Genomic DNA, 27,947 nt, shown 5'->3' with positions numbered 1-27,947 from the left:
GGAACTGAGGGGCAGCTGTGGAGAAAGGGGGAGAGTCCTGCCTGTAGACTTCAGCCCTCTGCCAGGTGTTTTGGTAACACCAAAGCACTTGCTAGTATGATACTTTCATGAGTAATAGTCTTGTGAGCTGTCCAGGTGGGGTGTCTGTGCTATGCCATGGCAAGATTTCCTTCTGGAAAATTTCTTTACCCCACTTACTTTTGCGAAGAGCACCCGGTGTCCTATTTTTAATCTAAATCAGCATTGTTGGGGTGATCTGAGCTTTTTAGCACACTTACTTTTTGTTACCACCTTTGAAATAGCAATGCCTTCTGCTTGGATTAGGAGCAATTTAAGTTGGAGATGTGTATGTATGTTGTCATTTGGTAAAATGAAACCCTTCTGGCTATGAGCAGGTAATACAGAAGTGCAGAAACAGGCTTGCTGTGCCTTAAGGATTGCTTTCCTTAACCAGGTAATGTCACTGAGGAGGCGTTTAAAAATTTAGGGGGTTTTCCCAGATTTCGTCCACTGTTACAAATTGCTTATAGTAAAAGCTTTCTGTAAGGTAAAAGTTGTTTTGAATAGAATTTCTGAAACATGCAATACAGTATTTCTCTTAGCTTAATTTTGGAAAGATAAGCTTTTCAACTTTGTCTAACAGATGTCTAACATTTGTGTTAGTGTATTCCGTTCACTGGAGCCCAGCAGTATGTGTCAGGGTTCAGTTCTCGCTTCTGTGATGCTCAGGATTAACGTATCTTTCTTTTGTTACAAAATTTTTATTTACAATTGTTAATTATATAAGATGTTTTGTTTTCTGAGAAGACTGTTTCATTACTAAATATGGTTTTTAGAGATACACAGGATAACAAAATTAGACCAGTAGTAACATCAAACATACAGACTAAAAATAGGCAAATATGAAAAATGAAATTATTTTTTTTCATGGTTCACTGAAAAGCAATGCAGGGTAAAGCGACGGGCATAAACAGCAACTGCGGTTTCATTGTCTAGTTACATTTTAAATAGATTAATGCATTTAAGTAGAAATCAGTTATACATTAGAAAAATCTAATGCTGAGTAAAAGCAGGCAGACTTTAAAAATATTTAAAATTATTAAAATGCATAAATCTCAGTTTTCTGATCCATCATCATTGGGAAAATGTGAAATGCTGTCTCTATCACTGCTCAGGACTAAATGAGTGGTACAATTTACTCAGCTGTTAAGTGGGTTATCAGTAAACAGTTACTCTCGTTTTCTTGCTTGGAGTTGGTGGCTTGTGACTTATTTGTAGAAAGACCTGAGAGGCTGACAACCTTGAACAGTGATGTTTGGTGGTTTTGGCTGTTTATGTTTTTTTTTTTTTTGTTTGTTTGTTTGGTTTTTTTTTTTGTTTGTTTGTTTGTTTTGTTTTGTTTGGTACTGGCAGACTTTCTGGTATTAGTTAGGCTTAATTCTTAACCACAATCTTAGGCTTTAGCCTTGAAAAATATCTTGTGGAATGCGGCAGGAATGGTAGCCTCAGGTAGGCAAATTATGTTGCTCTGGGTCAGGTTAGGAGATGTAGGTAGAGAATTTATCAAAATGATCACACTATGCTTGTTCCTTCTTTTCACAGATATACTACTTTCACATGTGCTTCAGGTGAAACAAAAAGCAGGAGCTCCAATTCAGAATAAGCAACATAGCTGTGGGGGGAAGCCTGGGAAAAAATATAGATGGAAATCGTATATTGATTACTTTTTACCAACACTGATAATACATTTAAAATTGATGGTATATTAAGGAATATTTTAATGTGGATGAGTTTTATGGGTGCCTTTCAGCTTTTTTTGGAACATTTATACTTTTTTAGATCTGATTTGGAACAGAAACCTTTTTCTAATCATTAGAATTTTTTAAAGTTATGTATGTGTTTGCTGCTTCATGATGTTGTAAGACAAGAAGAAAAAGTTTTAGAAAAACATCTAACAATGCATTTATAGAAATATTTTTTTTTTCTAGAGTACTGGAATATTGCCATTTTTGAAAATTTTTCCATTTAGCTACTGTTAAAGTAGCAGTATTTACTTTCAAGTTTTATTTTGATCAATGTAAAGAAGAGAAATGTGAATACATTAGCCTACCCAAAGAGGCAGACTGGGTTTTTTTTTGTACCCTGTGGAAGTATCTTCAGATGAATGTCAGCTTTCTGAAAAACTCTTATAGTTCAAATGATCTGTAAATGCTTAGATACAGTTGTAGGGTTGTGATATTGCAACTAAAACTGTGAAGACAACTGTATGGTATTTAGGAAAATGTGTCCTTTTTCTCAAAGTATCTTTCATTTAAGCAGTGTAGCCAATGGCAGAGTTAGAAGTAGTATTTCTCAAATCAATGCCTATCATAATTCTCTCACAACATTAACAAGAGTCACACCAGTGTAAAAGATCAACACTTCCTTTCTCAGAAAGTAGTTCATAGTCATACTGTGGTGAGATCTTGGTTTGTCAAGCCTTCTAAAGACTGACTGCTGAAGAAACCCACATCTCTTGATCTGGTCAGCTGCTGTCCTGTTTTATTTTGTTATGATATAATTTTGAAACGTTCAGAACTTCATGGTTTTTAATGCTTCTTATGTATACTTAAAATTTAAAAGAGGAATAATACAAGTAAAAACACTTGAAGCTGACAGGAAGTTGCTTGGGTATATATTTTTTTTTTCTGTGAATAGCACATGAACATGTGTAATTTGGTATTGTTAATGGCAGGAACTTTTTTTGCTCTTTGAATAATCAACTTAGGAGCAGCTGTAGCTGTTAGCAAGTCAACTTATGTTAAATTTCCACAGCATAATACTATCCTCCAACAATTAATTTTCTGCCAAACTCCTTGATTTTTAGGCATACATACACTGTGAATGATGCAAAGTGTAGCACAGAGTCCAATAAAACAGAGTTCACATAGTAGTGAAGCAATTAGGGCATCTTTATAAATGTGGTGCACCTAAGATAGGTTGCATCATTTCTGTAGTTAACTACAGACAGTTACCATAGGTCAAGTGCTATGAGGTAATTTTGTATGTTAAAAGTCCTTCAGGTGGGTTCTGACATGAAACTGTTCAGGAGTATTCAGGACTTTTTCAGAATTCTTGCAGTAAATAGAAGTGGAGCAAATATGAGCCTTGTTGGAGACACACTTGGGGATGTTTGTTTTTATGAAAGTAGTATCTGAACAGAGTATTCATCTTGACTGATGATCTCTGTATCGAGTCCCAAATACTTGTAATCAGAGCTATGCAACTGGTAAGGTGGAGGGACAGCTGTTAATGAGACTCATGATCTTAGCTGCAGTGGCCAAGAGAAATAGCAAATGTTACTTGGTTTAGGTTTTGGGGAGTTAATAATAATTGCCCAAAATTACTGGCTAGAGGAAGTAAGCTTTGAAGTAGATGATTATATAGTATACCAAAAAGCCAAGAGGAAATGTGTGACTTTCAGAACCAAGGTTCCAGAAAGAATAAAATCTGTCTAAAATAACACTATTGAGTAACAGCTACTGGAGTGATTCTTTGAGACATAGGATTGCACTAATGAAGGGGTATCTGGTACCTGTTCCAAATAATTTAATCTGACTGCATTTATATGCTGCCAAGTTAAAAGTGTACTAAAGTTGCACAAAGGTTCAAGAAATCAAGTTTGACACAATCATATTTTCCATTTTTTTTTTTTAACTTAATACCTTCTCCTTGACGTAAAATAAAAAACTAGAAAGACAACCTTTCTTAACCTACTGTTTATTTTTATATCTAATACAATGATCCTTATGCCATACAAATAAGGAGGAGAAGCAGTGAGGTCACTGTGCTGAGTGTGGATAAAGATTACCTGTGTAGGTATCATCACAAACAATCTCTGCAGATTTTAATAAAAATCAGTATAGAGGAGAAAAAAAGCACAATTTCTCAGAATGCATATGGAAATTGCCTTATTGAGGGCGAATGTTGAATCAACTTAAGTGGATTCCAGATATTTTCAGTCTCAAAAATTATGAACTGGCACAATCTATTCCATTACAAGTGGGAATATATTATCACATACTGACAATGTTTAGAGGATAGTAAACGAAGCTTCTATATTTAAGAAAGGGTGTGAATTATGTGTGGAGCAGAAGTTTCATATAACTGAGTTCACTGAAGGAAAAGAATAATGGGTCTACATTTTCCATGCTTTCCTAAGATCTGTATAATTTAAGAAGTATGAACTTAGACAACTGGATAAAATGTGGTGTGACTTTAGAGATTGTGATAGCACATTTTCCAGAAAGTTATCTTAAAGGAGATTAAATCCCTAATACATTTACCTCACTAAAATATGTCACGTAGGCACCTTAAGATGGATAAATTGGGGTATTATAGGGTACGTGAACAGTAAGTTTATAGTAGCTAGCATTCAGAAGCATTCAGTCATTGGCTTGGAGAGCACTTACCAGTTATCCCTCCCAATATTGCAAGAACTGTAGCAGGTTTTTAGTGGTCTATGAAGAATTTGTGAATCAAATGATATGAAGTATTTTTGAAATATGCTAATGAAGATAGGCATCAATAGGAAGCACTGAAATACTGTACAAGAATTATGACTTGAGGGCAGGGATAGTGAAAGTGGAATCATTTATTTTGCAAGATCATGCTGTTAGAACAGGTTGAATTATGGAATCACAGAATAGCTCAATCTGGAAGGGACCCTTGGAGATCATCCAATTTACCATGCTCAAAGTGGGGTCAACTATAACAGGTTGCTTACAGCTTTGTCCCGCTGGGTTTTGAATATCTCCAGGGCTGGAGACTCCACAACCTCTCTGGGTAACCTGTTCCAGTATTTAACCACCCTCACAGATTTTTAAAAATAAAAATAAAAAAAAGCTTTTACATTTCAGTGGAATTTGCTGTGTCTCAATGTTCAGTGCCTCTTGGTCCTGTTTCTGGATACCACAGACAACAGCCTGCCTCAGTCTTTGCTCCCTGCCACCAGGTATTTATACACATTAGTAAGACTTCTTTCCCCCCAACTCCTTTAGCTTTCTCTCCTCCAGGCTAAACAATCTCAACGCACTAAGACTGTCCTTGTCTGAAAGGTGGTCCAGTCTTTTAATCATTTTAGTGTCCCTTTGCTGGACTTGTTCTAGTCTACCTCTGTCTCTCTTGTACTTGTGAGTCCAGAACGTGCCACGGTGCTAGCTTATGTCCACCAGGACCTCCAGGTCCTCTTCTGCAAATCTGCTTTCCAGCCAGTTGACCCCCAGCCTGTACTGGTGCATGGGCTTATTCCTCCCCAGGTGTAGAACGTGGCACTTCCCTTTGAACTTCACGGGGTTCCTGTTGGCCCATCCTGTCAGCGCTTCTCTGACTGGCAGCACACCTATCCAATGTAGCAACCACTCCTCCTCGTTTTGTATCATCTGCAAACTTGCTGGCGATGGACCCTGTCCCCGTGAATGGGCCATTAATGAAGCAGTTTGTGTTGGCCTCCCTATCAATGCCTGGGTATACCACTAGTGACTGCCCTCGAACTGGACTTTGCCAAGCCGTGGTTAAATGAATGAGTTGGAGAAGCCAGGGTGTGGATTTTTAGTATGCCATCTGCACTCCCAGTAGTTCCTACGTGCAGGGTCTTGTTTTTTCCACTTCCGTAAGTACTTTCATCTGAGGAGTAGCTCACACAGCTGGACTGCCTAGCTACAAGTTGCTGTGCCCAAGTAAACAAAACTTCTGCCAAAGCTGAAATCTGTAGTGACTACATTGCCAGTTTAACATGGATCGTGAAAATGTAAATGATAGCAGCAAGGCAAGCCACATAAGAGAAAAAAAAGGTATTGTTCTGAAGTGTTGGGAAGCTCTCACTAAAGATGTTTTTCCCTGGAACAAATACAGAAAACGTTGGACGGGGGAAATGGAGGGCACTCCAGTAAGAGATTAAAAGCATCTGTTTCATATATCTTGTGTCATCAGCCTTTAATTAAGCCCTGGTGACTTTCTGTAGTATCTCAAGAGGTGTTTATCTAAAGGAGAAGCTCAATAATCAAAAAAAAAAAAAAAATGTGGGCAACATTAGGTATGGATGCTCTTGGTTAGAATTGGAAAAAAACATTTTGCACTCAAGTCTAATACTATTAACGATGTCTCTATTTCCCAGAGCATTGAGTAATTGCGTCTCTGCTTGATGTAAATTTTATGAACATCTGTAGCTCTGCAGACAGTCATAACTACAGCTAGCTTGTGCACAAGTGTCACCATAGTCCTGTAATGAGATATGGGCACTCTGAAGGGATGGGGGAGTGGTGAGCGTGTTCAGAATATTGACGGAAGAGCAGCACAGGCTTCTTTGAAAATCCAGCTACTGCTGTGTTTTGTGAAACGTGAGACACTCAACCTTTTTTATATGGTGTCCACCAGTTAGAGCACTGAATAGGGGAGAAATTTTAGTAACTTTAAAAAATCCTTGCCAGTTAGCCTAAAGAACTTCTGCAGAAGCTCATAGATAAGTGTTATTAATAGTGCATTAGTGTTCTTACACTTCTTTCAGTATTTTGACAATAGGCCTCCTTAAAAAATGGTAAGCAATTGGTTTTGTGTTTGTATGCATCTAATAGCAGTCTGTAATTGCAAATGCTTTAAAATAAAATACTAATTTTAGTGTTGCCAACATTTGTTGGAGGTGTGCAGTAATAAAGTCAGAAGTCTGCAGAAATAAGAAAAACATATGCAGTAGCTGAACTTAAAACCTGTCAAATGAGTGTAGCGTAGTCCTCTTCCTTTAGGTTATTTCCCCATATATTGTGTGCATAGAAAATGGCCACTCGAGGGCACCTCAGTATTTGGTTCAGCTGTTAATTTCCTGAATATATTGAGATGGTTTGATAACGTACTCATTTTTTAATCTCTTGACTCTTCTGAGTGATAACACCCTAAATTTCTTATTTAAACAGAAGATTAATATAGGTTTCTAAAGCTTTCACTTGAATCCTTTTTAATAAAAGGCTAAATAATAACATGCATTACACCAAGAATAGTATTTTGGAAAAACTACAAATAAAAGTTGGTGAAAACTTTATTTAGTACATTGACCTTAATGACCAAGAGTGTTTGTATGACTGCTATCTACCATCAGAAATATGTTAATACAAACTTAATTAAAATAATTCAGAGATTTTGTATGTTATATTCTCTGCTAGCTCCATTTAATGCTGCTTTTAAACATACTTTTTTTTTGCTTGAAATAGTAGTCTGGTGCAGAGACCACGTGAAAACCATTGGGCCAAATACTGTTTTTATTGATGATTTTATGTTAACTATTAATATAGCATGCATGTGGATAATGCCACTACTAAGTAATAATTTAATAAATGCTATAAAAGTTTTTAATGGAGAAAATGGGGACAGGTAACGTTGCCATGTAAGAGGAGCAGGAAACTGGAGTAATATTGTAAACCTGCAGATACTTTGTTTTCTGACCTTAAGTTTTTTGTGAACCGAAGAATCTTACAGAGCATAGGTGAAAATGAAATTTTACTGTACTACTGCATGTGTATTTATTTTCTTGCTCAGCACTGCATGTACATGATCCTTTAAAGACAGTATTGGGTTTCATTATACAAAATGTTTATATTTACTTTATTAGCTTTCTAAAATGGAGTCCCAAAACACAAACAATGGAAAGAGATTCAAGAATTACTAAAAATGAAATGACTACAAGTCTTCTGGTCTGAAACATGATCAAAATTTTGTGGGCATAGAAGTATAAATGTGGAAGCTTCAGAAACAGCTCCTTGCTTTCATCCCCTCTTTTTGGCAATTCTGAATTCACTTCTTAATCAAAAGACCGAACCACTCTTAAGTTAAATACTAAAATTAAATATTCACATGCTGGTTGTCAGTTGGCAATACATTCTTAATACACACAAGCACTTTATTCTTCTTTTCCAGCAGCATGTATGCTTGGCTGCAGGGCTTGCCATCAGTTTTGTCTAGTACTTCAGAGTGACAATGATCAAGAACGTCTTAATTGACAGTTTTCCAGAGCGTAGTGGTAACATGTTATCAGAGTAGATCAGTGTGTGCTTCTTTACTTGAATTCCAGAAGATGGTTGGAAAGTGCTTTTTGGACTTTGATGTAAAAACTTAGATTAATTTATTGCTTTGCACGTGGCCAAAAGTGGGGGAAGCTTTGGCCACTTGTCTTTAGTGGTCATGATGACGAATCTTACGTTTAGTACTTACTTGCTCAAATGTCTGTTTCCATTGGATCTAGATTAAACAAAGATATTTTCTACCTTCCCTGCTCTCTGCTCTTCAGCCTTCATATTAGGTGTCAGTATTGGCCAGTTTTTCTAGAAGCTGATTATTTAGCTTTTTTCTCAGTTTCTGCTGGAATAGGACAATTAGACTAAAACTGACAAATTAGAAAAGTGATAACAGAAGACAATTATTGCTGTGGAATAGTGTTTTTTTGCCAACCAGAGTTTTTTGATTTTGCTACACTAAAGAAGGGATGTCTGCTTGTAAACAACAGTATTTTAGGTACTCAGACTTGGACCCAAGCATAGAGTAGATCATTCTTTACTGATGTTTCTGACAAAACTTATAGAAACAAGTCATTATTAATAAAGGCTGATAAGCACCAAACAGAAAACCTATACGTTGCTTTGTGAGATTGCATAGTGCTCCTTTTCAGTGATCTCAGTCTCCTAAGAAAGAGTTTTAAAATTATTATTAAAACCTTGCTCGGCCATCCTGAGTGTTGATCAGGATTCTGCTATAAATATTTAAAGTGCATTTGTGGCTTTCAACTAATTAAAGGCAGTTTCACCAGGACCGAGTGCAGCACTTACTCAGAGTGAGCTGGATGCATATACCTGTCATGGGTGACTGGTTTGATCCGTGGGTTAGTCGAACCTCGGCGCTTCCACTACAGGCCACGAAGGTAGAAACAGGTCACTGAGCAGATTCTTTCTCGTTTGTCATTTGTTGGGAAGCTAATGAATCTCTTCTGACTGTAGACAGAAACAGCTCTATGAGCTGCTTTATCACTGCAGTAGTTTTAGAAACAAAGATTTACAGGAAATACAAGCCAGCAGCACACCACTTGTTGCCAACCACTGTTCCTTGGTGTTTCATCTGTTCAATAACTAATATCCCTCATAGCTAATGGTATGTCTGCACTGCAAACAGGACATAGAAGGTATTAATACTAACTTTGAATAGTCTAACCTGGGTTTTGGCAATGAAGTCATCACAATAGTGTCAAAGTTGTTTAGGGTTGACTTATGCTAATGAGAAGGATTATTTGTTGAGGTTTTTGCTATACATGACATCTGTAAAGTGTGCTGCAGTTTGAAAATATGAACATACCGCAACCTTTCAGAGTAGGAGTTGGGGGACAGCACAAGGTAAAACCTGCGAGGTTTTGTTGACATATCAGACTATCAAGCAACTTAACTGGTTTGCTAAAATATGGGGTTAGTTCAGGTTAAAAATGAGTATTTTGAAATCTGAAAACCAAGCACTTGGTGACTGAGGTGTTTGGTTTCTCTTCATGCTTGAAGAGGGTGTTAGCATCTGTAATGACGACTTGGATGTTAGTGGAAATTTGGTCTTCTAACTGAAAAATCCCAATGTAGTAGAACAATACCCCTACGTTGCAGTGTTGTGTTAGGTTTTGGTTTTATTTGGTGCTAGTTCTGGTATATGGAAATGACACTATGTGACACCTGAGCACAGACACGGGGCAGAATAGTTGGCACTGCAGGGACTTGAACCCAGCTGGAGAGTGCTGCCTCTCACTGAGGCTCCTCTGCTCTCAGCGTGGGCCATGCGTGGTTAACAGGTCAGCTGTCCCTGAAGCATTGGTTTGTCACAATGGCAAGTATTTTTCCAGGCTTCTCTGGTACCCTGATCGGCTCTTGATACTCAGACTGCTTAACCACTCACCACCAACGGACTGACTGCACTGGCCTCCCTTTTAATCCTGTTTTATGTTTAGCTTTATCCAGCCACTCAGTTTGACCCGATTGGATTTTTTTCATTCAGATTTCCTTATCTCACATAGCATGGTAGATAACGAATTTAACATGATGCAGTGGTGATAAAGCTGTTCAGCAGCCCAAACTCATACTCTTACTTTCATTATATAAACTTAATCAGTTCTTTATACATTGTAATGTGTCTTCGCTTAAAGATTAGCTTCAGTCATGTGCCTTTTGTACTCTTAGTTGAATATTTGTATATGTGAAGTGTGCTTTCAAGTGCTGTTTTTTAGCCCAAAGTGAATGTCGTGCTGCTGTTTGTCTTTAAACATTACACTTGGGCATTTCGCAACTTGTATGTCTTGTTCCATATCCCAGGCTAGACTGCAACTGCTTTTCACTGCCTCCTGCTTATAGCTTGCATGACACTTCTCCATAGATTCTATGATTCCATTACATGATTGGCAAAACTATACTAATTACTTTCAGGCCTTGATAGGGTTACTTTATCCTAGGTTAGATAATACTTTAATTTATGAAGATGGTATGCTGATTGAGAACAACTATTATGGAAGGTTGGAAATGTGATGCAAACATGTAGTGCTGATTTCCCCCCAACCCCTAAATGAAATTCTTCTTACCTGGTTCTGTGTGGTGAGTAGCTGTTACTCACTGCTCACCTGTGAAGAGCTATCAAGCTTAAATTCTCTTAAAATCTGAAGCACACAAAAGAATGGAGAAAAAAAAAAAATATCCCACTTTAGCTTTAGAAACTTTAAAGTATACCTAAGATGTTCCATTATCATTTGCATTTAACTGAAATCTTAGTAAGGAACATAGTGTTAGAGCTCATAGTTTAATATATGTAGTTACCTAATAATTTTTCTGACATCTTTATTTGGTTACAATGTGGTGTAATTTGAATAAACAGGATCCCTGTGTTCCTATAGCAACAGAATGCTACAGTTTGAGAAACTGATTCATTGCAGCAGATGTATCCGTAAATCTTCTAATAACCTGAGGATTTTCAAATAGTAAATTTAAAAATGAGGATTCAGTTTCATATTTCTGCAGGTGAAATTTTGGTTTAAAACTTAAACCTTATAAATATCTTTCCTGAATCTCTGCACCACGTTTCAGGATAGGCAGAGTCTCTGAGTTTGTAAAAAATGCTGAAAATATATATATATATATATATATATATATTCTGTGAATATTCCAGCTATATAAGATGTGGTACTGGTAGAATCTTCTGTAAGCAGTATGGGGTATTTAGACATGAGGTAGGGATGGGTTGTGGTTTTTTTTTTTTTGCAGCTTTCAGTTTCCTTTTAGTGCAAGCTGGGTTTTTTTAAACTAAGTAAAAACATGCCATCTGAATTGGCTATTTTTATCCAACATAATGACCTGCTCTATAATAGCTTCATTTATTTTTAGATTTTCCTTATAGATAGTAGGGGTGATACAAGACAGTGTAGAAGTGTCAGCTTTATAGCTCTGAAGATTTTCTACATGTTTGGTAAATGTAATTCAGTTGTGTTTCTGTAGTAAGGGGAATAGAAAGATAATGTTTTCATTAAAGTGATCAACTATGCATAAAGAAATAGGCTAGCGAGACGTATGAAAATACATTTAGAAAAATCATATTTTCTTGAGCAAACTGCATCTGTTGCACATATAACTTACACCTTTTGGATAATTCTGGAAGTCTAGTGCTGCTAATAGCAATTTTACATACTGATTCCTAGAAAAGAAGTACCACCTGTCTGGAAGGTCTGGCATCCTACTGCTAAGATGCGGCTTTGTATTAACCCTAAGATGTTTACTCATTTGGAATGCTCTCAGAGAAGAGTTAATTAGAACTTTAATTAATGTATAACTTCCAGAGTTATTTTGCATTCCTCTTAATAAAAATATTCTGTTACAGTGAACAAGAGCAAAGGCACTCTCTTCTCTCCCCCCTCCTCTGGGACAGTGTGCCTTCATGCTTCAGGACATTAATATTTCAATAGTCACACTGGATAAAATTGAACAATGGATGAAACCTAATTATTTTTCTTAGGCCTGTGATATGATCTTATCCAGGTTCATTTTCTTATATTCTGTTCTAGTGAATTTCATTGTAATTCACTCATTCCTACCTGACAGATTTCCTTTAAAAATCATGCTGATAAAAAAAAAAAAAAACCAAAACAAAACCAAAAAACAAACAACCAAACAACCCCCACACACACCTTTGCCTCCTCTTTTTGTTTCTTCTATGTTGTATGATTTTCCCCCACCCCCAAAAATACTGAAAAAAAATAATTAAAATCATGTCTCTTAGCTACCTCTGCTCCCTCCCTTCCTATCTGTTCTTGCTTATTTTCTTTCTCATTTCTTTCCTCTGTTTTGAACAGATATCCTCTTCTGATGCTGCTCAGCCTTTGGCATCCTCTCCTTCTCTGCAAGCTGCTGCTGAGAAGAGCAAAGCAGAGGTATATTGTTTTCGGGTGTAACTCTTGTCAGGTTACTGTTTTGCACAAATGTTTACATTTCCATAGAGTAATTTCACTGAGCTAAGCAGAGAATTTGAATTGCTGGTAATCCTTCAGACATTTAAAACACTTCTCTCCTTGCTCCCTGGACTAGATAAATGAAAAGAATTGATACAGCAGGACAAAGCACATATGTGATTTTTACCTCTTGGTGTTATGTCAGAATTCTGGTTCTACTCTGGTTTAGTGTCACAAAACTGTGGAAACACTATTTCATTCCCAGCTAGTGAGCATAAGTGGCATTGTCCTGTCTCCTCGGGAATAATTTTTAGTATCTTTTCTTATATTACCTGCTTGTTTCAGAATCTAAATTATCAGTACTGTTCCAGCCATTTAGTTCAATCTCCTTGGAGATGAATAACAGAAGTGTCAGTGAATTAATTCTGTAACTTGTTTTAATATGCCTTCTAGCTGGGATATGTGTGTAAGTGCTGACGTTACATTTACTGTTTAGAAGGGCCTTTGAAAAGCTTAACACACAAGAAGTAGATTGAGGCATCCTTTGTATGAACTTTCAGTAAATATCACAATTTGCAACAATAATGAAATAAATTTTTTTAGAATGTGAATGTTCAATGTTAGGCTCTTTTCGATATTTCACTCTGAGACTATGCAGTATATGAAAAAACTTAGAATTTAAACATCAATCATGTTTTTTCTTCTAAATACAGAAAATGTGGACAGATGTTATAAATTATTTTAGTTCAGCTGTATTTAAACATTAATTAAATGACAGTGTCATGGACTAGACCAGAAGCTATGGAGATTTTGACATGTTTAAGTTGTGCCAGGAATAGTAGCAGCCACTTAGAATGAAACTCACCTTTCGTTTCTTACCCACCTCTCTTGATGCATTGAAAGTTGAAAGCTTCTCTGTGTAACTAGTATGCCATGATGTTAGAAATTAATCCTGGGGGGAAAAATTAATAATTTTTACTTAGAATTTAAGACCAGTATAAAGCCAGTTTCATTTTATTATCTTCACAGTGCCTTTTGACCGCTTTTTCGAGTAATAAAACACTTGAGTTGAAGTTCTGTCATGAATACAACATCTGAGAAATATTTTTATTTAGTCTGAATTCATTTTTATCTAATGGAGCTGAAGCAGAAAGCTTGCATATTGAAATTGTGAAGTGTGAAGATGAAGGAATTACGGGTTTTCAAGTCCACAGTGAACATGAAGTGAATGAAAATAAAGACACTGGTAATTGAAAGAGTCCCTGTAGGTTTTGCGAGGCGTGGAGGCAGAAACACTGATGAACAGTTTAAGTCTTCATATTTTCACTATGATGCTGTCAGGGATTTGTTAAGGACAATGAGAGGCATTTATTTGTATTTGGTCACCTTTATGATGTGTTCACTATATGAAACTTCCTGCAAGTCATCCTAGTGCTTAAAGTCCTGAAGAATAAAAGTTTCCAGATACTTTTTCATCTAGCAGCAGGCTTTCTCAAACAAAACATATTTAAAAAAAATGTTGAAGTCAAACTGAAAATCAGGTTGTCTTGAAGATGATCATATGCAAAAACTTTAATTGTACTTTCACTTAAACATATTCAAGGAAACTTAAGGTAGGGTGTTTGAAAAGTACATGTATTGTTACGACACTTCCAACAACCTTTCCAAGGAGGAAAGGAAAGAAATCACAGTTGTCAAATATGTAGAAAAGCTTCCACGGGAGAAGAGATTATATTTATTTAAATTATTCAACTTGGGAAGGTTGGAGTGGGAACAGGGAATGAAAGACTTCTGGAAAAATTACTGGTCTGAAAGTATATTTGTGTGCAGAACATGATTATGGTCACAGGATTTTGAGAGTAGAATGCAGGTTGGTACTGAGATCGGTGATACAGTAATGAAAAAAAAGGTTAAACTTCATTTGAAAGGCATGGCTATGCATTTGTAATCTTAGTTCAGTAATCCTGCCAGTTTTAGATTATTATGGTGGCCTCAAAATAAAACACTGCTCTATGCTTGTTCCAGTCATACAGACTTTTAGTTGAACATCTGGCACTGGCACAAGTGAAATACAGTGATGGCTGGGCCTCTGGTTTGGACTGCTATGCTCATTTTTGTGTCCCTAATGCTCACTAAAATCTAAGTTGATCTCTTTATTTTCTTCAAAACAGACATTGCGAATTCCCTTGTTCTGCACTTTCATGTCATTGCTTTCTGTTGCTTGAGTGACACCCACGTTTAAGCAGGTGCTTGGTGTGATAGTCTTACTTTTTAGGACCTGGGTGTTGGGTTTAATGCCTGATGAAATAATTCATGGAGGTTATTTGGGATTTGAGTAACCTCAATTGAGTAACCCCAATCCATCTGGTAAATACGGTGAAAGTTTTAAAAATTGATTATTTGGAGTTGTGAAGAATGTGTTACCTGGGTCTGTGTCCCCCATGCCCCAAATCAAAACCAAAAACCCCCCAAAAACAATGCCCCGCCCTCAAAAAAACCCTAAACCAACCAAACAAAAAAAAACCAAAAAACAAACAAACAAACAAAAAAAACAGGAAAACCCCCCAAACCCACCTCCATCTTAGTGTTAGAACTATTTTAACCAAATGCCATATTACACAGATTTAAAAATTACATATATTGGGTGGTAAAAAGAAAAAAATAAAATCCTTATCGACAGAAGCCTGTAGCCTAGTAATCTGTTTTATTTTTAATACTGGAGCTGCATGGACAGTTATCTAAACTCTCAAACTTCCTCCTAATATTAGGAAACTTGCTAAAAAAGTGTCTTGTGGAACAAAGCTGTTTTGAAGCTTTCAACAAAGGGATCCAAGTCTAATGACTGAAAGAACATTTAGGAGCTACTGTCTCATCACCTTTATTACATATGATAAACTCTTGTTCCATCCATTTTAAAGTTCAAGTATGCTCACTAGTCCTATACTGTAGTTGTACAAAGTAAGTGCAGACAGATTGCTAGGTCTAAAAATCACTACTAACACTGTGTCAAAGCAATTGATTGCTAGCCTAAAAAGTCCGCATCTTCATTATGTTGTAAAGCCTTAAGGAATATTTAATGCTTTTCTTCAGTCCCACTGGGTCTGTAATATTGCCCCATTTATTCATTCGAAACTAAAATGAAAAAACTTCTGTGATGTACGATCCATTCAAAGTAAAGGGATCTCTTTTGTTTTCTATTTCTAGAACAACTTAATGCCTTAAACTCATCGGGTCTGTCATATGGCCCAAGTCAACCTTTTACTTTCAGGAGCATGGTTTTTTAAGACTACTAGATTAGCCTTCAAGAATTAGTGACTCTCTACAGAAAGCTGCATACAAATTACCTTACTATAGTTCTTTGGTCAAAGACACTGGTGTCTGTCCTACCGACAGAGGTTATCAGAGTTAATGGGGTACTTGTAGATGTTCTTTTCCTTTCAGATCTGCTTAGCTTAGGAGAAGCAACACTGTTCTTTTTTTTTTTTTTTTCCTTCTGCTTATAAGAAGAAATGCAGATGAGCAGGTGAAACAGTGAATTTCTTGAATTTTCAAAGTTACAGTATTTTTAGTAGTACTATATTTGAGAATTTCTTGAAATTTCAGAGTTACAATATTTTTAGTAGTACTATTTGAGCAAAGTGAGTCACTTCTGGAAGCAGAGGAGATAGAAGCAAAAACTGAATTGAAAGGGAGGAACTGAAGATCTCTGTTTATATTTGGTATGACTCTGGACACTCATTATATTTGCAAATGCAGTGTTATTGAGTACTAGCAAAATGCCTTTTTTTTTTTTTCAGAAGGAAAAAGAAAAAAAGAAAGAAGAGAAAAAGAGAGAGAGAGAATCGGAAAAACCATCAAAACAATTAGCAGTTGAAAAGGTAAGAATAGTTTATATTTTCCATTTATTTAAAAATTACACATAGCATTAGACATGTACAAAGATTTAAAAAACTGACGTTTTTAATGTGTGTGTATATGTGTGTATGTATGTATATGTAGGAATAGTAATCTGGATAATCCACATGAATGGTTTACCTGTGCTGTTGTTTGTGTACAAAGGTTGGTTGACTGTATGATGAGGAATGTGGTTTTGGGGGAGAGGAAAGTGAGTTAGAATTTAAGATTTAAGCTCAGGTAATTAAGGTTTTTAAGATGTACCGTTGCTATTCTTGCCTATAAAATTTTCAGTTTTATTGAGCAGTGTATAGTCAATACTGTCTTTCATAAGTGAATCCATTTTAAATGTAAACGTATAATTTATATAATTGAATTAATTAGTCTAGGTAACTTGAAAATACTCAACTAGATCATGTCAAACAAACCAGTTAAGGTAGTTCTTTATGCAGTTATATTAAAGCATAATGAGCAGCCTTAGCAATGTAGGTACAATTAAATTGTGTGCACTTCTGTATAGAGTTAATATTAAGCAAAATGGAATGGGTAATTTAAGTATTAAATGCAATAATTTCTTCTAAGACAGATGTCCTCTCTCAGAGAATATGAATCCATTAGTATGTTCTTATCTGCAAGTGTAGTCTGCAGAATGCATTGGAGTTTCCATCTGTCAGTTTATTCCCCAGCAGTGCTGTGTTTCAATTATGAAAAATGTTGTGTATTCATACATTATGATTGCAGATGTATTTCTAGTTCAGTTTTCAAATAGAAGTCATTTATTTTGCACAATAAAACAAGATACAAAAATATGCGCACACTTGGAGGGGAAAAAAGCCACTCTCCAATACAAATATCTTTTTCCTGAAATTGGAAAGCAGTTTTGGAGTAAGTTAGCACAGAAGCAGACTTGGTTATGACAATTTGTGTAGCTTCACTGAGCCTAGTGGAAAAGGATATCATTACTCATATGGTAGGAGGTTAAAGCGTATTTATGGATGACAATAAAAATACTGGAATTGTTGATTATTAAAATTTTACAAGGGCATCCAGCCAAATGAAATGTTTTATTCTGGTCCTTAGAACAATATGCTTTAGTTATACAGGCCAAGAACATTTCTGTGGTTTGGAAATCTTAACTTTCTTAAAACCCAGAGGTCTAGTTTTGGTCTGAGGGAGAGAGGGTTTCCCTTTGCAAGGGTGCCTGAACTTTGTCCCATGACTGGGAATATTTGGTTAGGTGAGGGAAAAAGACGACAACACGTAGTTACAGCTGAGGGATTACCCTCATACTTGAAATAAAGACTAATTTAAATGCCACTGATTAGATTTACATTTGAAATGTCGTTAGATTACCAGTTAATGATTAATCAAGTAAAAAGAAGTATTTTGATTTTAAGAGCTGGTACTACAAAATGTGGAATTTGGTAAATATATCTGCATTAGATAACATTGCTGTTGTAACAGCTGCAAAATATTTAAAATACTGCAGCATATTTTATTTCATTATTAATGTGTCAGCACTGATTACTCAAATGGAACTCATCTATGTGTCATTTTTTTAATCTAAGAGGTTCTCTAAGCTTGGGATTTTCAAGTCCTTTAAGGATCATTCAAGATAAACTATTTTTAGAGAGCGCCTGTAAACTTTACATACTTTGAAATCGCAGTCACTGCCTAGAATCCAAAGGAAAGAGACCTATATCAAATGCCTGCATTTCCATTGGAAAGTATTGGTAAGATAGAGGACCAAAAGGTTTTATTTTTAAATATGGAATGATATAATGCTTTTGTGGTTTGACTGCTTCAGAGAGATGATAAGCATTAATATTCTTCTTAGTCTGACTAAGAATGATACACTTCACATTCAGTTAGAGACTGTCTGATATTGTAAATATTACATGTTGAATCGGTAGGGGAATGCTGGCATCTTGACCATACTATCATTTTTTAGCAACCTTATCACACAGTAGATGGCTATTTATCCCAGTTCTCAGCTTTCTGGAGAAGGAAGTGGAACGTGAGAATTCTTTGGACATTTCATATGTGAAGTCACTGGTCGCCGTTATTGCAGGCATGGTATATGTCCAGTCTAGACATTTCAGGCTTGGGAAGTTAATAAAAAATATGTGACCGAGTAGTTGTCAGTTCTACCACAATTTTGAGACTTCTCTTAAGGTAATTCAAGCAGTGTTTTAGCCATCCTATGACAGGCCTTAAACTGGTAAAAAGCTGAAACTATAGAAAACTTCAGATCTCTGTACAACTGTCATGTACTCCTACAAGTGTTTAAGTTCCTCATGTCGTCTTTTTCTATATCTTACACTCAGTTTAAGTTTCTTAGCTCTGAAAACAAGACTGTGCATCCTAAAAAAACTAATGTTCACATTCAATGCTCATGTTCTGATCTCTCCTTCATAGAGCTGTCTAATCTGCTCCTACATCCACGTAAGAGCCTTTCTCTAGTGACTGATCTTTAGCCTTTATGAAGCTGAATGTCTAGTATTATTTCTGTTGCATTTCCAGATATTGCTGAAGGCTCGTAGCGTTGATTTAGTAAACCATATTATTCCAATATTGCGTTAATGTGTCAGGTAATTATGGCATAAAAGATACTTTGCTGATTAGCATGCTTTGGTAAGTAGAAAGTACAGAAAATTATATTTTAACTGATTTAACAATAGCGGGCTTTCTTACTGAAATTGCTTTTCAGTAAGAACTATCATGTCCTTAAAGCGAGTTTCGTAGGAAACATTTTTTTTATGAACTTTCAAGTTGGAGAGAGTGATTTCAGATGTAGAGTAAAACTTCCTCAAGATCAGAGAGATATACTGCAGAACAATGTAGCAAGGATACTTGTTTGATGACTTTTTTTCTGGGCCATTGCACTTCCTGTGACAAAATTACAGGGTAATTTGTAATATAACAAGATCTTACTATGTCAGCTACAGATTGGGTCTAGTCCAGCGATTAGCATTTTATTGGAAGCAGCCAACAATGTGACATTCCACATCAGATCTGCAGAATTCTTAATAAAATAAAATGACATTGCCAGGCGACTGGCAGCTGTAATACTTTTTTCAGTCTAATTGGAGGAAGTTGAGAAACTTGCATAACTTATCCAGGGTCTGTCCTTCCCCTCTCCCTGTGCCATTTCCGCAATTACAGACCAAGTTTCCTCAGTGCTTATGCTTAAAATAACCCTATCCTTACAGTTACTTTGGAGAAAAAGAAAAAAAATGGCAAGAAGACTGCTGGAACAATTATTATACAGTTCTCAATGACATGAAAACTGGGGTCAGGTTATGTGGAGCTGAGATGTCCAGGCAAAGCCCAGCTTGTTTCCAAGCAACAAATGCGCCAATTTTAGCAATATAAAAATGTGTTGCATTGCAAGAATAAATAATCAAACTGAGCTAATCACATGCTTCTTAATGCTTCTTATGGGTCAATAGCAAGAATAACAGCACAAAGCACACTGTCATGCAATTAAAGCAATTTTTAGATGTTCAGTACACACAATTAAGAGATTTTAAATTGGCTAAAAAAATAAATCTTTAAGAGTTCATTTCCGTACTGGGGAGCGAAAAAAGTCAGTAGTTTGACCACCGATCATTTTGCTGTTTTGTTGATGGTAACACATGAAAATTTTCTATTTGTAGGTGAGAATTAACAGTTAGGCTTTTAATACATGTTTTTTAAACTTCATTATCCTGCCCACTCTTTCATCAGCTGCTAAGGAGCTTTCCCTGCTTATTAATTATTCTTTCTAACAGCTTAATGTTGGTGACATTTCCCAAATCAGCCATGATTCTTTTTTGTCTTTTCTGCGTAAGCTGACTGAACAAGTTTTACATTTGAGAACAGAGTGAAACACTGAACTGCTTTTTATTTCTAGTATGTCTCCTGGGTAGGATTTTTGCTCATCCTTGGGTACTTGAATGTGCTCAATTTACAGACATTTGGTGACTTTATAAAGAATGCGTAGCCTACATCTACGTATTCTACTGGTGTGTGAGGGTTTTCTGAACAAAAATTTAAACTATGCAGTCATTTTAGGTAGAGTTTCTGCTCATAGCACAGAGGAGCATTTTTGGTAAGCTCCATGCTGCTGCTTCGTGTAGCATGTTGGAGCAGGCTCTGAGTGCACCCCATCCACCTTGTACCAGTTTACCACTGAAAGGAAGCACAGAAAGGGAGGAGACGGGATGCGGTCCGGTCGTTCGTGCTGAGGGATCAGGACTGTGAGGGACATGGTTGAGACATGGGCAGTGTGTGAAGAGGGGAGATTGTGTGCCCCAGGGATAAACAAGAACTGCAAGTAATGGACTGAGGTGTAGTGTTTGTGAACGATCAAATGGTATAAGGAATAATACCTCATTTAGTAAATGCACTTGAATTGCAGTATTTGGAACTGAGAACTTGGATTGAGCTGTATGAATGACATGTTGAATTTCAGAGCAACGAGGACAGTTCAAGGGTTTTTCAAGACATATCTTTTCATGTTCATCTGCAGTCCAAATTCAGACAAGAAAGACATAACTAAGTACGACATCTTGGGGCTTTGGAGTGCTCCCAGAGTAAAGCAGGAGCAAATCCATATGCCTAAACTTTCAGTTTTTTGTAGGGTTCAACTTTTTATATGGTTTAAGTTTTAAATTAAGAAAACTTGGTGTGTGTCAGTGCTAGCAATCCAGAATTAAGCCAGAAGTGATTTGGAAAACTTGGCAAGTATTTCTGATACCCAAAATTAGAAAGTTCAACTAAATCCATGGCACTGAATGCTTTGGAAATGTTAGGGTTCAACAATGCATAGCTTTCTGTGGTGTTTATTTTAGAGGTTTCGCATCAGTTGAAGACTTTCATGAAAACATTGTGATGGTTTCACTGAAAAATACTGCATCTTCAGGACCACTGTGAAACCACATCTAATTTATTGAAAGTAAGCCCTTTTAAGACAAGAATGTATTATATTGGGACAGTAAAGCTAAGTGGTTAGAATGTGGAGAAGCAGCATTTTTTTTTTTTTTTTCACAAACTACCGGTGCTTTTGCAAACTAATATTGACATTCAAAGTTAAGATTTTTTTAATTTTACTGAACATAACAGGATGATGAATGTTTCTGAAAGATTGCAGCCATTGAGCTAGATTAACTGAGGTACTATTTGATACTGTGAGTTTAGTTTATTATACTGCATTTTAAGTTTTAAATTGGCTCTTGTTTGTGTATAGAGTTGATTTAAGTGACAGGAATGGGTCAGTTAGAGGTTATCTTTCAGTGGTAGTATATCAGATGCTGTTTTTCTTCCCCAAACTGGCCACTAAATTGCCAGTTTAAACTCAGCAGTAGCAGTGAGCTGCTGCCTTTCAGCCTGCTGCTACCAACCAGCACCAGGTGGCCCACATTACAGGGTTGCTGACATAAGTTTGTTCGCATTTAAAAAGTGCTAGTGAACCCCTCAAATAAACGTGAGGACAAATCATATTAGCAGCTTTTTTTCCTCTATATAGGAAAAACAATGTGTCAAATATTCATTTAACCAAATAGGAAGAACTTAATGTAGCTTATTAGGGCAGTGATTTTGTTTGTTTTTCCTCAAAGAGAGCTAAAACTCCCCTAAAAATCAACCTGTCTGGGCAAGTGAGACAAGAGGAACTATTAGTCCCTGTTAGTTCTCTGGGGATGTGTTTTACTTACCCAAAGTATTCCGGATTATCATCCTAATCATTTTGTACAAGGAGAAATGAGTTAGAGCAAATAGTGCTCTAGTGTTCTTCACTTCTTTAGAACTGAATAGTGTTGTAGGAATGCATGAAAGAATGAAAGCCCACACAATTTTTGGTCTCCACTTAAATACCAGTTTGGTAGAAGTGATATATTCAGGTGTTTACTTTCAACTTGTAGGAATAAGTTGACTCACAAATATTGACCTGAACAATAATTTAAATACAGAATTACATTATAAATATTTTAAATGTTTTCTTTATTTTGATACCGTATTGATGATATATTTGCAAAATCACTTGAATAGTTAATAATATGTTTCCCTAGATTTCTAAATTTTGCCTTTCTGATTTAACCTTTAAATGTTTTTTCTTTATATTCTTATATAAAATGTAATATGAATTTAAATTATAATATACAAGCAATCAAGTGTTTTGTCAGAGGAATAGAAAGATAGAAATGTGTCTTGCCTTCTGGTTGAATACATAGTCTTATTTATACTCTTAGTCCTTGTTTTCGCAAATTCAGTCTAAGTAGATATGAGTTAAAGCTCAGGATTTAGAAGTATGTATTAAGACATAGGACAACCTGCTTCACTGCCTCCTTACAGAGGGTGAAGGGTTTTAAGGCTTCTTGTTCTCTCAGTCTGCGTTTTATGGACCTGTCCCAGTCTGGTTTTACATTTCTAATTATACCTTTTCAGTTTTATGGAGGAGATCAGATTATTTTGGGTTCTTTGGCTGCTTCTAATGCTAATCTGGAGAAAGGCAAATCAAATTAGATTCTTCCCAAAACTGTGCAATTCATTCTTTTTGCAGGTAACAAAGGGCTCCTTATGTTTGAGGATTGCCTTGAAAAATGGTCTTACTTAATGAAATTAATCTGTTGTGTCTCTTATTACGTATTGGGAGTTGTAAACAAAGAAATTAAGAAATAGATATTGCAGGTGGAAGCAATTGAAAGAAACCCCTTTTTCTCTGTCAGGTGGGAAGAAGAGTGTTTGTCTTTTTCAGTGTTGAAAAAGGAGTCAACCTTCAGGAAGGGTATTGTGTTTTTCCTCAGCCCATTGTGTGTTCTCTGTATTGGCTTGATCCTCTCAACTCTGGTCTGTAGAAGAACAGTATAGTAATGTAGTTTTTTTTTTTTTAATTCTGTAGAAATAGAATCTTAAAACTCTGAGAACAAGCTTGGGTTAAATTGGCCTTTATTTAACTTGCCAAACTGTTTTTAAGAAAAAGGTATTGGTAAGTATGCTTTGTTTTAAATGATCCTCAGTTGTATTTTAGTTCCATGAAGGGTCAAAACCAAAACTGCCCTGGGTTTTCAGTTGATAATACTTATTACCAGATCACATTTTCAGGTTTCTCCTGCTTGCTTGTGATAAGCTTCACCTTTTTTCCTGGAGACTTTGAAACAATTAGGAAGGCAACATCTGCATATGCTTATGTGTATTTTGAATGAAAAAAAAAGTCAGCACATTTAAATAAGCTGGAACTAAATCAACCTTATTCATGGATGAATGCTATCTTTAGATAAAAACAATTATATGACCAAGACTTATTCGTTCTGAGACATTTGAAACCACAGCAGCATGCATGATTGAAAGTGCAAATACACAGTCTCATCTAAAAAGTTTTATAAAAATTTTATAACTAGTTAGGAGATTGTGTACAATCAATCAAATAAGCAAGAACAAAAAGCATGACATTTTAACAGAAGTGGTACTGATACATGAAACTGAATGTAAAGAAGGGTAAGGATTGGATCTGATAAAGCTAATAACAGGAAAAAGACATTTAAATAATGTCACTCAAAATAATAATCTTATCTTGTTTTGAATAATAGCCTCTCTTTGTTTTCTTAAAATAATGCAAGCATTGGAGCATGAGCAAAGCAATCAAGTGTCTTTGTGTGTTCTGTTTCATTTGAGTGTGCTTAAGCTAGAACATGCTTGAACTCCCTAGGGGAGAGATCTCACCAGTGTGTGACCATCAGGATAGGGCAATGGGGTAGTGAGAGGCACTGTCAGATATGCAACTCTTACTTAAGAGTAAAGATAGCAACTTTGTTTTCCATTAAAAAATATTTTTAGATGACACTGACAATATTAAAAGCTCCAACATTAGCTTAGTCTTTAAGTTTGTTTATTTTTTTAAAAAATGTCATAAGCAATTTCAACATGATTCTAAACACTGTCATGCAACTTTCAGTGTCTTTCAGTTTGAATTCATAGTTAACACAGGTATTGATTGTGTGGCTTTTTACTAAAAGGAATAGGAGTATTTACTTGGACTGTTGAATTTATTATGTTTTGATAATTGCTCATGTCACTAGAACAGTTGCACAGAAAACTGTCATTCATCCTGTTACGGAATTATGTCTTCACAAAATTAAATCAAATGTATTTGGAAGATAACACTGTAGCTGTGGTAAAGATAAAAGCAAGATAAGATAGAAGCAGGATCTTTTAACGTAGTTTGGAGGAAATAAACAAGTTTCTCATTCTAGATGATTGTGAGATAAGTATGGTACAAAATTAAGTCACCAGCTACCTCGCTGTTCAGATAACTAGTATCTCTTTAATGCTAAATTCCTTATATATTAATCAAACCTCTTAACCCATCTGCAATCAATTGCCTCTTGTCTCTTTTGAAAAAAGGGTTGCAACTGAATGAGCTTGTCTTTCAGTTTTACTTGAAATGTTTCCTTTATAAAATTGGCACCTATGGCTAGAAAATGGGGGCAGTTCTGAGGTTGGTCCCCGTGCATGTCAGTGTATTGTTGAAAAATAAATATGTCCCTCTTTTCTACTTAGCAAGTATGGTCTCAACTTGAGGAAAGTGTACTTCATGTCAGAGTAAGGTACTACAGGCTTGTCTGCTAGGCAGATAGTGTATTTTACACTGTGTAGTAACATGAGTAAATTCTGCTCAGGATAAACTACAGATTTTTTTGTCTTATATAGTTAATCTTCTGTTTACACTGTAAATACGTATCAATGTATCTTTTTCCTTCCTTTAAACATTGACTATTTTAGTGGTATAAAAGAAATTGGTTTGGTTGAACCTCAGCATAAATTTTGAAATGTGTGCCTGAACAAGCAAGTCAGAGCCCTTGTAATATATATCACTTTGAAGGGTTAGTTGTAAAGCTTCAGAATCTTTGAAGCTGTGAATCTAAAAAGTTCTAGTGATCTTTATATTTTGTAAGGATGATTTAAATACTCATTTTCAGAATACTCAGTAATTTCATATAGGTTCACATTATTAAAACTGGAGGAATAAAATCAGAAGTTTCACTGATTTCCAGTTGAGTTGTAGACTGCTAGACTGGATTGTGGCTAGAATACTTCTTGATAGTTGATGTTAAAGATTTTCATGATATGGAGGGTGAAGACCAAGAAAATGGAGTTTACTCAGGTAAAGAGAAATACATTTTGGTGTTGTTTGTGGTAGGTTAAAATTAATTAGCTTCTAAAGTAATTGTTTGAACGTGGTTAATTTCCATATGAGAACAAAACCAAAGGAAAAAAAAAAAAACTTGGCTGTCAGAAAAAAACTAATACAACTAATGGCTGTAGACATGAACAGATAATGATGCGTAAGTATTTATTATCCATTTCTCCCTCTTACTAAGTTCTGCAGTTCTGAAACAGAATGGTGTACATGTAAATGAGGATGATAAAGTACTTGTCAGTTCGCTCCTAACTTCCATAGCAGCAGAAGAAAATCAGCAAGCTGATATAGAAGTAAGAAAAATTAACCTGTGGGATTATTTCAGTCCATTTAGTGGTCAGTGACAGGATTGAGTTTCCATGGAGCTCATTGACGGGCATTTTTTAAATGCATCTCTATAGTCATCGTAAGCTTAGACTTCATGCTTGCCATAATGACAGAAAAGGTGCCAGTACAGAGTATCAGTCGAACACTCTAAGAAACAATTGTGTTAGGAAAAGTCCTAGTTCAGAATTGGTTTGTATGAGACAATATTCAGTGTGATGCTGTAAGACTATGTGACTAAAATATAAAGACTGCAAGAATCAGAGGAACAATGACAGGGAGCAGAACCAGAGTAATCTAATGAGTGAAAACAGAGCACAGTGGTCTGCTTGTCCTAGGTTCATCAAAGGAGAGTGGTGAGGTGGGTCAAGGAAAGAGATTCTCTCAGGAACCTCAGGCAAGTAAGGGGTGATTGCATACTATGCTATAGGACTTACTGTGGGATGCAGAGAGAAAATAATTTGGGGATAGGGCAGAGAATATTGTATGAAGCTTATTATGGGATGTTTAAGTGACAAACCAAAAGCCGGGAATGGAGGAGTCAAGGTGGATTGGGGTGGAACAAGCATAAGGAAGCCAGGGGGAAGGGGATAGAAAGGGGCAGTCACGTATATGCAGGTTGCTGGGCAGTATGCTTGTTGGAGCCCTGCACTTGGTCACTGCAGGCTATTCTGTATTCTTGCCAAATTCCATTTGCAACCATGTTGTGTGCGAGTACGTTGTCTCTTCTGTATATGTGTGTGAACACTAGCAAACTTCAAGTTGGACTACCAGACAAGTAGGGCAAGAGGTTGTTTGCAGTCACTGGAAAGAGACTACAGGTCTGAGGAACCTAAGGGTCAGCAACTGCAAAGAACAGCATCTTGAAATCAACTATTGCAAAGGCAACATGTCTAAGACCAGCTACTGGAGACACTCATATTGTGCTCACACATGTGTGTTGGACAGCTAGCAAATTTCACACTGTACTAGCCAGTGAGTTGGACATCAGCATATGGAAAGATACAAGGTCTGAGCTGGTGACTGGCTAGGAGTGTAGGGTCTTGATATTGGATGAACTTAAATTTCATGCAAAAAGCATTTTTTCAGCGAAAGATCACTTTTGTTATAGATAAGGAAAAGATTGCAAAGTATACCTTCACAAATAGGGATGGAAAGCGATGCTTGAATTGGATTGTTTTTTCACTGTGAGCTCAGTCAGTTGCCATTCCTGAAACAGCTCATTCTTGTCTGGAGATGTGTGAAGAAGGAATTACAAATACTACATACCCCTTAGTTCTGCTTGGGTGCACTGATGTTGTGTTATATATGACTCAAAAGGTTTTCAGAAAGACAGTTATAAAAGAAAACAGTTTAATGAGGAACTGGAACTAATACAGCTGCATTATTGCCATCTTGCCCAGGCTAATGAGCTCAATAGAAATGGAGTAGAAATATGTAAACTGAGTTCATATAATTGTAATATGTGGTTCTAAAACTGAAGCTGTTTATAACAGCTTATAAAAACACAAACCGTGTTTATTGCATTTCGCAGCTTGTGAACTGAAATACATTAAAACACTTTGACCTTAATCTGATTTAAAGATGTCGTAATAGGACACTGGATCAGCTACAGCTTTAAGATGGATCTGTCTAGATTTTCTACTTCATTATGATTTCTTCTAAAAGATTTAAAAAGTAGGTTTTATTGGATTAAAAGTAGAATGCTTCTGTGTTATCTAAATCAAGTTTCACGGCAAGATAATACTAAATAGAAAAAGGGTTGATAAACAGCTTTCCCCCCGCCTTTTGTGTCCTTGCAAACAGGTCCTTGCTTCTGGGCTCAAATGCAGTCATTTCAAAGATTTAGAGCTGCAGCAAACTCTGCTCAAATCCTTGCCCCCAGAATCCCTGGAAAACTTTGATACCTCTGCACTCAGACTGTGTGTCTATCATACTCTGAAGTCTTGCCATCTCTAGATCGGCTTCAGGTTCCTACTTCTTGTTGTGACTGCTACCTAGAAATCATCTTGCAATCTTTTGACACTTTTCTTCAAGTGCCAAACTTAGTAGAAAGCTTGCCCCTTTTTTTTT

General features: G+C 36.2%; 1 protein-coding gene across 2 annotated transcripts in view; it reads left to right on the top strand.

The window, feature by feature from the left end:
• SMAP1 (small ArfGAP 1) overlaps window positions 1-27,947 on the top strand; it is a 99,714-nt gene that overhangs the window by 31,368 nt on the left and 40,399 nt on the right. The window contains exons 5-6 of one of the 2 annotated variants that reach the window (XM_033002647.2): window positions 12,383-12,460; window positions 16,276-16,356. In XM_033002647.2, coding sequence (XP_032858538.2) covers window positions 12,383-12,460; window positions 16,276-16,356 — 159 coding nt within the window. The remainder of the gene's footprint in view (window positions 1-12,382; window positions 12,461-16,275; window positions 16,357-27,947) is intronic. The other variant, XM_033002648.2, reaches the window with a different exon arrangement.

Source organism: Tyto alba, unplaced genomic scaffold (genome assembly GCF_018691265.1).
Source record: "Tyto alba isolate M040663 unplaced genomic scaffold, T.alba_DEE_v4.0 Super-Scaffold_40, whole genome shotgun sequence".
Taxonomy (NCBI): domain Eukaryota; kingdom Metazoa; phylum Chordata; class Aves; order Strigiformes; family Tytonidae; genus Tyto; species Tyto alba.
The sequence above is the reverse complement of the archived record's forward strand: the minus strand, read 5'-3'. Positions and strand labels throughout refer to the sequence as shown.